The sequence below is a fragment of the Rhipicephalus microplus genome, chromosome 10, assembly GCF_043290135.1.
Source record: "Rhipicephalus microplus isolate Deutch F79 chromosome 10, USDA_Rmic, whole genome shotgun sequence".
NCBI lineage: Eukaryota > Metazoa > Arthropoda > Arachnida > Ixodida > Ixodidae > Rhipicephalus > Rhipicephalus microplus.
The window spans coordinates 84,241,166-84,256,479 of NC_134709.1; the positions used below are offsets into that span (position 1 = coordinate 84,241,166).

The window sequence follows — 15,314 nt, forward strand, 5'->3', positions numbered from 1 at the left end:
TTGAGTTCTATTTCTCAAGCTGATAATAAAAAAAAATTAGAGTTCCTGCTTGGTAGAACCATTTCAAAATTTAGGTTTTTTTTTTTCAGGTGAAATGTACAAATATTTTAAGTACTACATTCGTGAAAGCTATGAACTAAAAATTGCTGTGAAGAGATAGGTATGCTCCTTGAGGGGAGGGGGTCATTGAAAATTGAGCAGCTTGTGAAACGAACTATAGGTTGCTGGTTTTCACTGAACACGACAGGACCTAACTTTATTGTCCTCAGGCAGGGTAGCTTGCATGCATGCACCACAAACTCTGTGCAATGCAAAATATAAATAAAAACCACCAGGTAGCATAGTGACAGCGTAAGCTGGAAGTGCGGCTTCTCTAGAGCCACTTTTAAACACTTTCGGGCCAACTACTACCGGTACACTTGCGATGGCACCCACAAGGCCATAAATCATAATTTTTGCGCAATAGCGAAGCACCCACTACGCCATTATTCGATCCTCGGAGAAGCGTGCACTTTGTTGATGCTCTTCCTGATGACGATGAGGAATTGTAGCTGAGCTTCTGTAATGGCTTCAAAGAACTCAACAAACCACTCGTAATGATTGATTGATATGTGGGGTTTAACGTCCCAAAACCACCATATGATTATGAGAGACGCCGTAGTGGAGGGCTCCGGGAATTTCGACCACCTGGGGTTCTTTAACGTGCACCCAAATCTGAGCACACGGGCCTACAACATTTCCGCCTCCATCGGAAATGCAGCCGCCGCAGCCGGGATCACTCGTAATGAGATTGGCATCGTGTGATGCCTGATCGTTACTTCCGATTGTTACTGATGCCTGATCATTACTCTTCTAAAACGCTCTTATTCCACGTTTCAGCATGATTCCTTCCTCAACATGAAGCCTGCATAGGGTCTGTTTGCAAAGGAGTTCCAGGTGCTGGTGCCCACTGGTGTCGCCCCCTAAGGGGTGTTGAGTGTCGCCTCCAGATACTAACAAAGTTCTTTGCCTGCCTGTCTGCTAGTGTGGCTCTATGACAGAATGCTCGGCTGTCACCCGGGATGCCTCACTTTGAACTCTCTTTCGCCCTGATTACTTTTTTGTTAGGATGTTTATTTATTCAGGCGGTCGTTGCTGTGGTTTGGTTGTTCGGGCGGGGTCTCACCAGTTACGTTGTACACAATTATATTTCATTAGTGCTTTATTTTGCAGCTGTTCATCTAATCACTTTCATCTACTCTACGCAGAATTGCCTCACATAGTCCGGCATTCAGTGATGCAATATTTAGCTGGCTGAGCGAAACCCTCTACAAGGATTCAAATACTGAGCAGCCAGGTTACTTACCCCCTATACACTTTGCAGTTAATTTAGTATAAGATAAGCGCTCAGTTAACCAAGCGATTCATCAGTTATTTCTATGTCAACACCAACAAAGAAGAAAAAAGCACACACACACACAAGATGGGAGAGAATACGTGAGGACCTCAGTGTTGTTCATACTCTGGTTAATGTTTCGACACTACACGCTTTTCCGTGACACGAAAACGAGCGAAAGCGTCCCCTCGACAATTTCTCCTAATCAGTAAACGCAATTATTGGCGGCTTGATATACTCAGTCTAACGTTCGTTAACCTGAGGTTACTGGCAAGTTACGCGCGTCGTTACACCAGTCGGTTACACGTGCTGCTCGCAACGCGATGATTAATTTTACTAGGACGCTAATCGTTTCGTTTAATACAGATCCGATAACGCTGTACTTTTACAAGTGAGGGTCCCTTTTAACAGATATCATTACACGGGTGCATACAGGATGCTAATTTCGGGTACGGCACTCGTCGCCGTCGTGGTCTTCGCTTAATTTGTAACGGTGCCTCAGCGCAGATGTGCAGCGACGGCCGGATCATCGCGTTAGCATTGCAGCACACTTCAGCGGTTTCGTTAAGGTGTTGACTATGCGCGGGGTTGTACAGTGACCAAGCTCCGTTTTAGCGGTTTAGACAGCTACTACAATATGCCGATGAGTTAAGTGTCGCACAGACATTCAAGTACAAGGCGAAAGTACGGCTCAATGGACAGGAAACGCCGTCATACCCTTTTCTGGTGTCCCTCAACCCAGTAGGTGTTCGGCCGCCGGTGCTTCAGGATTCCAGCTCGAGTTGCCACGACGCGTTCCCCTTCCTTACGTAGCCCGGGTCCAACAATGCATTTCTTCTCGTCGGTCGCACTAACGTCCACAACGTCACCAGGCAGAACCAGCTTGTTCACAGACATTTCGTGGGTAGGAAGCAAAACAGTATCACATGTTAGGTACACAACAGGCGCGACACAGACACTACTTAACAGTCTTGACTTGGCTCGCTGTGCTGCACCCGGAGATTATTAAAAAGATGTCGTGAATAAAACGATGGTATCAAATAGTATGAAATCTGAATGAACATGCATCTGTTAAGAAAAAAAAAACAAGTCATGCGAGGAGAGTTTCAAAATGTCATGGCAACAAAAAAAAAATTGAAAAATAAACACGCTAACACTGCTCACTTTGATCTTAAAGGTTGCGTATTTGGTGGCTGCAACACTACAAGATGTCACTGATTCAAAAACTGTAAAAATGATACCATTACTTATTTTAGGAGAGCAAAGCATTGTTCTTTTTTTTTTTTTGCATTTCTTCCCCGCTTCAAACATGGTGAACGGGAAGTGCTTTCGGTTCCGCTATCGCTCGCAGGGCGTTTTCAGCCGCCAGATACATAGCCTTCGAATTTAATTATGGGTGTTGCCATGTGTTGCAATATGCGTTTTAGATGCGGAGCAGTTCTTTTACTAGCCTGTCCCTCCGTACAACGCGTCCCGTACCGCAGATGTCGGCGCAGTGCCAAGTAGGTCACACCACTGCGGCGCAATGCCGCCACGCTCCCCTCGCTGTGCGCGCTGACGCCACTCTCTTTCTCGCCGGTCACGCACTCACCTCAGCGCCCACACCCCTGATTCGCTCGCAGAATTTCAAGCTGAACGGTTGTGCCCTCGCGATCTGGTGGTGGTGGTAGTGGTTACAATGAAGAGGAAAAAGGCACCTAATTTCTGTCTGCCTTCAGGCGACACGGCGCAGTGCCTTATAGGGGTGGGGGGAAGGAGGGATAAAAAGAATAGAAGGAAAGTAGAAGCAGAAGAAGACAGCCAACGAGAGGAAAAAGAAGGAGATAGGAAAGTGGGGATCCGGTCGAAGCAGTCCAAGGGCGGGGCGCCACAATGCGAGAGCTGCACGGCGTCAGGAGACCGCGGAGGGCGAACCAGTCGGCGGGAGCTACGCTGGCGTCGGAGATCGCGAGGGGATTCGCTCGCAGGATTTCAAGCTGGACGGTTGTGCCCTCGCGATCTCCGACTTCAGCGTAGCTCCCGCCGACTGGTTCGCCCTCCGCGGTCTCCTGACGCCGTGCAGCTCTCGCATTGTGGCGCCCCGCCCTTGGACTGCTTCGACCGGATCCCCACTTTCCTATCTCCTTCTTTTTTCCGTCGCTTGCCTGTCTACTTCTTCGTCTATTTTTCTTCTATTCTTTTTATCCCTCCTTCCCCCCACCCCTATAAGGCACTGCACCGTGTCGCCTGAAGGCAGACAGAAATTAGGTGCCTTTTTCCTCTTCATTCTAACCACCCCCACCACCCCAGCTTCCACCTAGTTCGTTCGCCCCATAGAGTTTCTCGTTCGCCCACAACACCTTCAGAGACCGCCGATCGCTACATCACCGACTTTTCGGTTCACGCGCAATAAACCTGACATGTCTGTAGTACATGTCACCTACAAGACGTACGCAAGCCATCGCTTCAAACGAATTTTCCAGCGCTCACCACAGCACCTGCGTTAGAGCTGTTCAACCCGTGAGGCCACCCGTGCGTAACCCTGCTGCTTCGCATCCCATCAAAGTTCATTTCGGGGAGATTGTCCAAGTTCTTTAGCCCTAGCGGTTGAACACAGGGCAGACACACATAGCCTTTAAGAGCTACTATTGCTGTTCAGACGAAGGCGTCAGTGTGACGTACATTTGAACCACGCTTGACCAGTGCATCACCTTTGCAAATGCATTTGTTGCCTTTAGTAGGACATAATTTTAAATATCTTCTCATTCGATGTTCGTAGTCGTTCATATCAGCGGGGGTTTTCTTGCATCATATAATTGCAGAGCGCTAGGAAAATCCTTTATATTATGAAACTACATGATAGGTTGTGCATGTGCAGCACGCCGAGTCCCAACAAACCGTGTAATTATAGTCCCTAGAATATTCTTGGAACCAAAGTGTAATTAAAATGACTAAACACGTAAGCTGTTGTTTTCTTTTATTATCCGTGAAACGCACAGCTGTCAGGATGGCCGAGTGGTCTAAGGCGCCAGACTCAAGGCTCTGCCTTGCCCTGGACAAGGGCATGGGAATTCTGGTCCACGTATGTGGGCGTGGGTTCGAATCCCACTTCTGACAACATTTTTTTTTATCAAAGCAGTGCTTCACAATGGGTGCGAAATTTCCTTCACTGATAAATAATAAGGTCTTCAAGTGCGTGGCGCCACCAAGACTACGTGTTTAGCGCCCCAGGAATCGAATACGTAAACAACGGTGATATCCGAACAATTTATTGCAACTGACCGCACTTGCTTGTTACAGAAAAGCTAAACAATGAATTTCTCTCGATGTTTTTAAGCCAGACCACGTAACCTTAAAGATGAACACAATTACTTCGTTGTGCATTATACAGTAAATTAAGCTTATCCTTGCATTACATAACGGAACATTCTGTATAATACGACTCAAGGCCTTTGGCCCTTAGGAGAAACGGCAAACACAAAGAGGCTTTACGTGTGCATTATTTATTACTGCGCCCCAGTGACTGTCGCCATCTGATATCATTTTCATCACGTCAAGCATTCAGCACATATCTGACATAAAAAATAAACACTCAGCGCATATCTGACCTCGCGGCTGTAATACCATGTATCGCACGACGCAGCAATGATGAGGAAGAAGAGGACGTTCCCCGTATCTCTCTTGACCTAGGCCCCGCAACGGTGTACAACTACTGTACGCAGAAAATTACGAGAACTTAACAATACACCAGAATATATACGAGATAGATCAACCAGTTTACGCGGATATCACAACTCACTACTTCGTATGTTTACGTTTTCGCGCTTAAAAGACAGAGTGAATTAATGATTTATTTAAACATTGTATGGCTTTCGTTCATACGTTTTGTCAGGTTGTTATGCAGTTTGCCACTGTTTACCTCAATAAAATTCTCTTTCGTCTCCTGTCGCCGAGTTTGGACCCACCCACTCGAAGTGGGTATGCATCATAAAAGTATCTGCTTCTTCACTATAATCGTCATCATCATCAATCGACGATGGCCAGCGAGATAGCCGACGGGCAGGCAGGTGTCCACATGGCAATGACCGGAAGCTCTCGGGACGTGGCGCCACACAAACGTGGCGGCGTTGTTTCACCGTGTCTGCTGAGAGTCAAGAAAGACATCGCCGACTTCACGGCCGATCCGCCACGCCGAGTCTACATCTTCACGGCCGATGACAAAATCGCCACCGTCCCCGCCATGGTGATCGGCCCTCGCGGCACGCCGTATGAAAGGGCTTTCTTCAGGTTCCTCATTGTCTGTCCGACAACCTACCCGATCCAGCCTCCCAGCGTCCGCTTCTTGACCACCGACGCCGGTAAGGTGCAGATGCATCCGAGCCTCGACAAGAACGGGACGTGTCGCTAAGCCTCTTGTCAACGTGGGGTCCCGCCCAATCGCCGAGAAGCCTGCTCGTTTCCCTGCGGTCCATGTTCACTGCCGACCCGCTGTACGACGCCCCGTACGCCGTCAGAGGATTTCTCGACTATTCGGCCGAGTGCTACCGGCAATTCGTCCGCCACGAGAATGCCAGAGTGGCGGTGTGCGAACACCGTGGAATCCTGCCTCCTTGACGGTTCTCCGTTTCTGAAACCCTTCAGGGAGGTAGTCTTGCGAATGTTTCTAAAGCAGTATTTCAGTTACGAGAAGGCCTTAAAGAAACAGCGGTATTTTAACGGGCGCGAAATGTTCCACCTGATTGGTGGAACCAAGGGCCACTTTCAGCACGATGTCCTGCTGGCTCGACTTCGGAACATAAAAGAGGAGGTGGTAGAGCAAAACAACGCCATGATTTGTGTGTAGCATGTCGAAGCGCTGGCTGGCATTATCATGTCATCGAGTTGAGAAATGCTTGGCTCTGCAAGATATGTGCCGGTACGAATCAAACTGGACGTCAACATGCATGTTCATTTCAACTGTTCGCGACCAATAAATGCTTAAGCAATGTTGCCTCGTCGTTGAGTACCTTTTTAAAAACATTTAGGGGGATTTAACTTTATGTTCAGATATCTTTAGTTGCTATAGTCTCTAGCAATTGCAGAGTTTTGGCTTCACTTGCGTTGATATTAAGGTAACATTTGGTCATCGGCTTCCATAGCCTCGGTGTAAGCCCGCGATGTACCAGCTTGCTCACTACCGCCCTCTTCAATGAGTCGATAAATTATAGTTGTGTTCCGTAGCGGGTATGTGCCATAGATGGCACATGCGAATAAAATAATTCAATTATTCTCCGTTAGTTTTCATATTGTTAGTGAGCCCTTATCTTTATCTGAACCTTAATACTTCGATTTAATGCGTACCGTATGCAACATTTACTTGAAGCATCATCTCCTTTTTTTCACATCACCATTTCATTGCGGGAAAGGGGAGGATGGTTATAGCATTCGAGCCAAAACTAAACTTTCAATTCGCTGGGGCAAATTATGTTGTGCTCCTGGACAAACAGTGTCTCCGAATAAAAGTGACAAAGTCCAGAGAGGCCACAAAACAAAGGTGCTATTAGGAGCGCTTGGGCAATATGGTAGTCACTTCGAACTGTTAAGAGCACATAGAAGGTTTAGAAAAGCACGGGACAACAGATGTAAGTAACGTTCCTTCACTCTGTTGTCTTGTCCTCTATGTACTTGCGATATGTTTTTTTCTTTTTGCATTCTAAAAAGTCGCTATAGCCGGTTACACCATGGCTACAGCTTAATAAGTCCGAAAAAAAAAAAAAAAACGGGCGAACGAAGTGCGAAATCCGATTGCTTCCACGACTAAAGTAGTAGTCCCACTCGTCCATTCAGCAATGTTTTTCGAAGGCGGAGTCACCAACCATCAGGCTCATGACGTCTGCATAGAGGGCACTCCCATAGGGCAGGCTTGTGGGCAATTTGGCTTTCAGGAGAAAATTCCGCATGTTTCTAAACTTGTACACGACTGTATACATCGCAGCACAATTAAGACGTGTTACAGTTAGCTAAGAATATGGCAAAGCTCAGAAGCTGAGGCTTATGAATCATTTTCATCAGAAAGCGGCACGAGCTCGCTTCATACTTTCCAACTTCTGCTTTGGTAACAAAACACGTGCAACAATTTTTTTCCGGGATGGAGTTAAAAAACTATGACGGGAGAGTCTGTTATTTTACCTACTTAAAAGCCACGTCAAATTACGTAACAACTCTGATCAAGTGACTAAAATTACATAACATCGCGTAACAACTATTCACGCGACCTAAAATCACGTAACAGTACCGTGACAATACAATCGGGTAATGCCACATAACTAGTCGCACAACGGGAATCATGTGACATCACGTAAATGCTTTATTGATAAAAAAATGTCGTAACATCCAGTTGTGCCATTTTGTCACGTGACAAAACTCGCGTAAAACTTCGTCACGTGACTAAAATAACGCCACATGACATAATTGCCAGCCAAGTGACATGTTCCCGCCAAAAAAGACGTCTAACAGCCAATCATTTGCCTAAAGTCACAACAATTCGCAGCAGTTAGCCAAGTGAGATGTCTAACTATACTTAGTGACTACTAGCAAGAACTTGACATCTCTAGCAAAAGCTTGACATTACTAGCAAACCTTACGTTGAATGCTACCTCCGCATTCGATCATGAAATCTTTGTCCAGGTAGCTCTAGCTTTCTCCATTAGTGCAAGCGGCACATTTTTTCAAGGGGCGAAGCCCTTTAGGGTCTAGGCTACTCTGTTGGGCGTTGTACATTGTGTTTTCCGGCACAGCACATGCAAGGTACCCAATATACACCCATATGTCTGTCACGCCACAGCACATGCAATCGATTACGCACTACACGCCCACCATATCTCTGTCACGTCACAGCGCATGCAATTGGGTACCCACAACATGCCCACCGTATGTCTGTCATGTCACAGCGCATGCAACCGGGTACCCACAACACGCCTGTCACGCCACAGCGCATGCAATCGGGTACGCAATACACGCCCACCGTATGTCTGTCACGCCACAGCGCATACAATTGGGTACCCACGACACGCCCACCATATGTCTGTCACGCCACAGCGCATGCAATTGAGTAGCCACAACACGCCCAACGCATGTCTGTCACGCCACAGCGTATGCAATTGGGTACCCACTGCACGCCCACCATAACTTACATGGAGTAGGGAAGTACCCACTATGCCATTGTGGTCCTGCTGATAAGCGAGGTGCGCGCTACACACCTGTAAGGGGATTATGCGCACATTGTGCTGCGGTTGATGACGATAAAAAATAAGCGAGTTCCAGAAGACGCATCCTCTTTCTACCATGCCGAGTAGCGGGATCGAATCTTAGCCGCGGCGGCCGCATTTTCAGTGGAGGCGAAAATGCTTGAAGTCCGTGTGCTTACATTTAGGTACACGTCAATGAACCCCGGGCAGTCGAAATTTTCGGAGCCCACCACTACGGCGTCTCTCATTATCATAGGATGGTTTTAGGACGTTAAACTTCGACGATATTATTATCTTTCTGCCATGAATGGAAACGATTGTAAACGCGTTCTCGCCCTCAAGAGGCAACGCCGACACAGAAAGCAATCTAGCTCGGAGGCGAGAGTTTGGGAAGCAGCGGCAACGCCGACAACAAGGTGCTACTCGACAACTCGAAGCGCACGAACACAAGTAACGCAAATGAGTTCTGAGGAAACCCGCAAGGTGGCGAGAAGGTTAAGAAGGCGAAACAAGGCGTTGGTTCGGGGTTCAAACCCCAGACCAGGATGAATTTTTCGGTAACTAAGAAGATTTTCTTTCTGAGAAATCCGTACAGATTTCCTTGTCGCTTCATGCAACAAACGGCTGGTCCGTGTCTTATTCCTCTTTTTTGACCCTTCCGCCATCTTGCGTGTTTCCGCAGAGCTCATCAGCAGTTTCAATAATACCTAACGGTAAATCTGTCGCCACCGTCTATGCGAATCTCTTAAGAGGTGCCCTTCAAGTTAAGTGGCCATTCGTTACGTTTTACCCTTCCAGCGGCTTGAGGAGGCCCTGGCAAAGCAGATGAGAAAGAGAGCCGACGCCCCGGACAACGGGAGAGGAGGAGCCCGAGTATCCAACGCCTAGCCGGAGCACAACATCCTCAACATCTAGGCCCTGGGACTATAGGACTCCATTAGCCATAGTCTTCAGATAGGGAATACCCGCGCCCTGCGTGGCCGGTGACTTCCCGCACACCGGGTGCGTGAATAAGTGTTGTTTCTCTCTCTCTCTCGTAAAACTGTACATCGACTGAGCAGTTTTTAAAGAAAAATAAAAACACGTTCTTGTGTAATGATAACACAAAAAAATTGCTTACTGCGCGTTCTTTGAGCAAGGAATCAACCATTTTGACGCAAGGAATGCGAGGAAGTCACGGAGGTGCATCTTCGAGGCCCTCCCATGGGCTCTTCGTGAACAATGCAAATCTGAGCCAAGTCTGAATATCTCATATCCCAGAATTACCACGTTGCAATTTCCATTCCAACAGCTCGCTGAGCCAGTTTGTCTTTGTAGGTAAGTGTAAGAAACTCCATGTTCCGATCATCCAAGGAGTTTGGCACAAAACTCCTTCATCCCCACATAGTCGCACTTTCCAAGAGCTCGCCCGGAGTTTCTTTTGCTGCTGCGGCGAATATATGTCGGCCCGCCAGCCATCTAGAATCGGAGTAGGTCGATGGTATATAGTTAGCGTAGTAGTGGGCGTGTTCATTTAGAAGTGACGCAGCTTTGGAATAAAATGTTGCTAAGATTTTACAGCAACCTGTAATTATTAGAAAGCTATGTCTACAGTATTCTAGCATTGTTTCTCAACTTAATTGGCTTACAAAAATTGATTTTTTTTGTTTTCATCTGCAACGGCCGGGGTATAGGGCTCCAGTTATTTCTAAATACTGGTTAGACACGAAAATGCTTACTTGCATGTGGCATGTTCTCAAACGTGTATCTATTAATTCCGCTTGACGACTCATGCTGCTGTAGCATCGTTATAACATCGGGCTTTGTCATCAAAGGCCCCAGTATATAATGCCACCGGCGGAATATATTCGGGCTTAATCACAGTAAGCGCACTCTACGCTGATGTGCCGTGCGGGCCTGCGTAGTGTGTGTGTGTGTGTGTGTGTGTGTGTGTGTGTGTGTGTGTGTGTGTGTGTGCAAGCGCGTGTGTGTGCGTGCGTGCGTGAGTGCGTGCGTACGTAATCGCGACTATTGGCGCAAATGAATGTCGGAGTGTAACCAAGGGGCGACACCAGGAGGAGGGGGGGGGGGGGGCTGGAGCCCTTCGCTCCCAACATTTCGCATGCCTCCTCCCCCCCTTAACCACCTCCCCCAAGGAGAATCAGAGTCAAAACACAACGCGCATTTTACCATTCTCCCTGCCGCTATAAAGAAACTTCTTTGTCGTTGGTGCCCCTCCCTCCACGCCTGGTAAAAAAAAAAAAAAACCTGGTGCCAACCCTGGTGCAATCATGGGTGCGACTGGGAGCGCAACAGTGCCTGTGGATGCCACTGAGGGCGGAGGTGAGGGTTCAGCTGTGGGCCATTCACTCGGAATTTAGGTACACAGACAGTTGATGGGCCGGTCGGTCCAGATGGCTGCAGGAACAAGATGAACACATTCCGTACACGCTTCAAACTCTCCCAACATGCGATAACAGTTCGCACACACACACACACACACACACACACACACACACACACACACACACACACACACACACACACACACACACACACACACACACACACACACACACACACACACACACACACACACACACACACACACACACACACACACACAAACAAAAAGCTCATGGGATCGTTTTCAAACTCATTTATTATTCCTTGCGATCAGTCAAACAGGTATACATGTCACGCTATAATGATTAGGAATGGTTTTTACCGGGAAAAGGACCAGATCGGAGATTTCTTATTGTCTTTCACCGGCCACGGCCCTTCGCCGCCATTCGCGTGGTGGCGACCACGGTGGTTGCGCTCGTCAACAACATTCGCTCGAGGAATGTGAATAAATTACATAACACGCTCCAAGCCCCTGTGGCCTGCACATTTCGTTCCATAATTGCGCAGGAAATACATCGCCTCGGACTTAAAACAGCAGTAAAGCGACCACCGGACGCCCTGTATCTTTTTTTTTCAAAGAGGCGCCAGGTGGCACAGCTGCGCGAATACAAAAATTCACACTGCCACAATAAAAAAGGGGTATCCTTATATATTTATATATTATATATATAATATTTATATATTATCTCTAACAACATCATTGGGGAGAGGGCAAGGGGGAAATAGGTGGGAAACAGATTGACCTAACGAAAACAAGACGAAGATAGCTAATGGGAGAGAGTGAAAGAAAAATCCTTGTGGAAAATTCAAGTGCAGCAAGTCCAGAACATCTCTTTGTATAGTGCCTCAAGACAAAGAACTTACACAATGGCTATTCACACAAACCACGCACGCGAAACTTCCCTTTCGCGCTTCTTTCCCAACTCAAAAGTGACACAATGACCCCCCAAAATATCACACACACCACGAGAAAAACCATTTTATCAAAAATTGATAGATAGATTAACATACAGACAGACAGCGCATGAACACGCGTGAAATAAAAGATAAGGGAAAAGTCTCTTTTTTATTTCGCTTAACAAACCATCTCCCATCAAACGCACGCAAAAAAACGCCACTGCATACATACGTATAAAACACTCCCCTCCCCAGAATTGCTTCAGATTTTTCTTTATTATATATCTTTAAAAATTCTGTAACAGGTCTACTCACGAACGCATGTGATTCGACGAAAGAGAGGATACAAAGCAAAATGTGCCGAAGAACAAAAAATAAAAACATACAAATGTGTACGACTATCGCAAAAAAATCAGAGCCTATAGTCGGATACAGTTGAAGTAGTCCGAAGTAGCCCCTCCCTTACGACACAGGCACGGCAGCCAATCACCATCGCGACTAAAGTTATAGCCCCGCCCATGCGTGAGGCAATGTCCTCCGAAGGCATTTTCACAGACTGTCACGCTCGTGACGTCATTAGCGAACGTATGCCCATTGGTGCAGGCTTGTGCTTGCATCCGCCTTTGAGGAGACAATGCTGCGGGCTTTTCAAAGTTGTATCCGACTACAGTTGCGCAAACAGCTAACGCACGACTGTCAGTCAAATGCGTCCCTTCGCGTATGCAATGAAAGCACAAGGGTGCTACGTTTAGATCGGAGAAAAGCTTTCGCGGTAAGCGTTTCTCATTACGTCATGCAGATAGATCGAGCCTTGCGCAAGTTAACAGAAGAGTCGTTCGCTACAGAGATTTTACGAACGCTGGCTTGCGTTCGAGTTGAGAGAGACGGAAACGTTTGTCTAGGGTCTTGTGACCCGGTCTAGTTGGTACATATTCCTTAGTGTCGGAACCAGCAGAAAAACGCAGAACATAGGAAATAAGTGCCACACACAACAACAGTCATTGTGTGTGTCAATTATATCTCTCTCGTATTACCTCGTTTTTCGGCTGGATCTACTTCTACAAAAATATCCCCCCATAACTTCGAACTGCAATTTTGTTGGTTTGTTAAACTTAACGGCCCCAAAGTTGCGCACTGTATCAGAAACGCCATTGTTGAGATTTACGGGTAATCTTGGCCAACTGGGGTTCTTCAACGCGAGCTGATATTGAACAGTAGACAGACTTTTCTCATCCAAACGATCAACTGTGCGAGTTAGTGCGCTTTCATTTTGAACAAACTTTATCGCGAAAGAGAGAGAGAGAAAAAAAAACGAGGACGGAAATAGAAAACAAAAACTACAGCGCTGACTCGCAAACAAATGTTTATTCCGAAAAAAAGCCCAACAAATAGCATGTGCAAAACGTAAAGAAAAAAAAAATCACCCATCGCACTCGGTCTATGTGACAAAACACTGTCCTCGTTCTTCTCGTGCTAAAATTTGTTCAAGATGAAATACCTCCAGCCTTCCGACACAGTCGAAATGCCTCCACTGCGGTGTAGATCAAACTCGCACCTTCCAGGTTACAAACAAAGCATTGCGACTACTAAACTACCAATGGGTGGCTTTGTTGTCGCGGTGCTCAGTGGTCATGGTGCTTAAAGCCAGTAGATGGTCTCGAGTTAAAGCATGTGACCACGTGAGCCACAATTGAAACCTGCCCGCAGAACACGCCAGAAGCGTTGGCTTCGCCGCAGTAACAGTCTTTGTGCAAAGAAGCTAGATTTAGGCGTCCGCCTTGGAAATTTGAAAGCGTGTGGTCATGCGTGTTGTACGCGTGTTCATGACGAGAGAGGCAGAGAGAGAGAGAGACGGATGAAGGAAATAGTGGCGTATGGCCTTAACGTTCTTGTACGCATTTGTACACGTCCATAGCGCTGTTTTGTTTCCATACGAGTGGCGCGCGTTCAGATGTTGATGACAGGTGGCAACGGCCAGTCATCGAGCTCTTTGATCGCAGCACAACGCGACGCTTTGAAGAGTAGTAGATGCGTATAGCTGTCCAAATGTACCTTAAGCGCGTTAACGAACGAGATTGTGCACCTATATGAATGGGAAAGATTGTGCTTGGCCCAGAACGAGGCCCGAAACAAATCGGCAAACTACATACGTGGTATCTTTTTTTTTCTTTTTAAAATAGAAATGCATTCGCGCAAAAAAAAAAGACTACATGGAACACCAATGAGCGAGTAGAAGCGTTCATAATAATATTGTTATTATCATTTTGTTGTTGGGAAGCCTCACACGTCTCATGAGTGTGAGATCTAGTGACACTTGGCGATACTAGGTGAATTTCACGAATTGCTAAAAATAAAACAAGTTCATCAAAAGCAATGGGATACCGAACTGAAAGCATGTGTGCTATCCACGCAGCAAAGTTCACAAGAGCCCAACGTTAGTCCGCCGCGGTGGATCTGGGGCAAAGACGCTCCACCACTGACCCGTAGGTCGCGGGTTCGATTCTGGCTACAGCGATCGTATTTCAATGGAGGCGAAATGGTAGATACCCGTGTACTATGCAATGTCAGTGCACGTTAAAAAAAACACCAAATGGTCAAAATTTACGGAGCGCTCCCCTCCGTCGTCTCTCGTAATCGTATCGGGTTTTCAGGGCGCCAAACTTCAGATATTATTATACGAGCATCAGCGTCACACCACCACGGCATCGACGGCGTCGCCGCACGACGTAATCGCGACGTGACAGTTCACCCCAAATCTTTGACGCCATCACCGCGTGAGAGTTTGCCCAGATTTGTGACGTCATCTCAACGTGACATGATGCCATCACCACATTGTGTGACGTCATCAGTGACGATGGAGTGACGCCATAATGAGGACAATGTCGGTGCATCAATGTGCATCGCAAGACATCGTCACTAGGTGAAAGGCGCGTAAATACCAGAGGCCATGCAAAACCAAGCGAGGTGCCGAAGACTTCCAAAATGAATACAGGAGTGAAAAAGAAGAACAATAACAAGAAGAACACTTTGGTCTTCGAGTCGTCCTAGGTGAACGCATTTAGCACTACAGATATTTACGTGCGCAAGGCTCGACGGTTAAGCTTCGAACCGCGTCAAGTGCGGAATGACATTTTTTGCAACAGCCTACGGTAGGTTTTTTTTTCTTCACTACGAGGGGAACAGCGTGTTGGGTATGTAGGGAAATGGCGAAGAGAAGGAGCATTTACATCCACTGTGCACTATTACATACACACTGTGCACATCATCGATAGTGTCGGGTCTTTAACATCTAGCAGCAACTTTGCCACAATGCTAGTTGGCATAGGCATTTGGGCGAAATCGAATGTCGGCAGAATGTATTTCACACACGCTCGAGGCTCGGGTGGTGCTTTTGCGGTCTACCGCTTAGAAAATATAAACAGCAATGATTGAAGAATAGTCGAGCGCACGCT

At 46.9% G+C, this 15,314-nt stretch overlaps 1 protein-coding gene and 1 non-coding gene across 2 annotated transcripts in view; one reads left to right on the top strand and one right to left on the bottom strand.

Moving 5' to 3' along the window:
- The window catches only part of Rrp40 (exosome complex component Rrp40), a 32,940-nt gene extending 30,595 nt beyond the window's left edge, over nucleotides 1-2,345 (bottom strand). Inside the window, exon 1 of the mRNA XM_037432064.2 lies at nucleotides 2,093-2,345. Within this exon, the coding sequence (XP_037287961.2) occupies nucleotides 2,093-2,272 (180 nt within the window). The 5' untranslated portion in view covers nucleotides 2,273-2,345. The remainder of the gene's footprint in view (nucleotides 1-2,092) is intronic.
- Nucleotides 2,346-4,355: 2,010 nt separating this feature from the next.
- TRNAL-CAA (transfer RNA leucine (anticodon CAA)) lies at nucleotides 4,356-4,471 on the top strand. Its single transcript has 2 exons — nucleotides 4,356-4,393; nucleotides 4,426-4,471. It is a non-coding gene; the product is annotated as a tRNA-Leu (tRNA).
- Nucleotides 4,472-15,314: the final 10,843 nt, after the last annotated feature.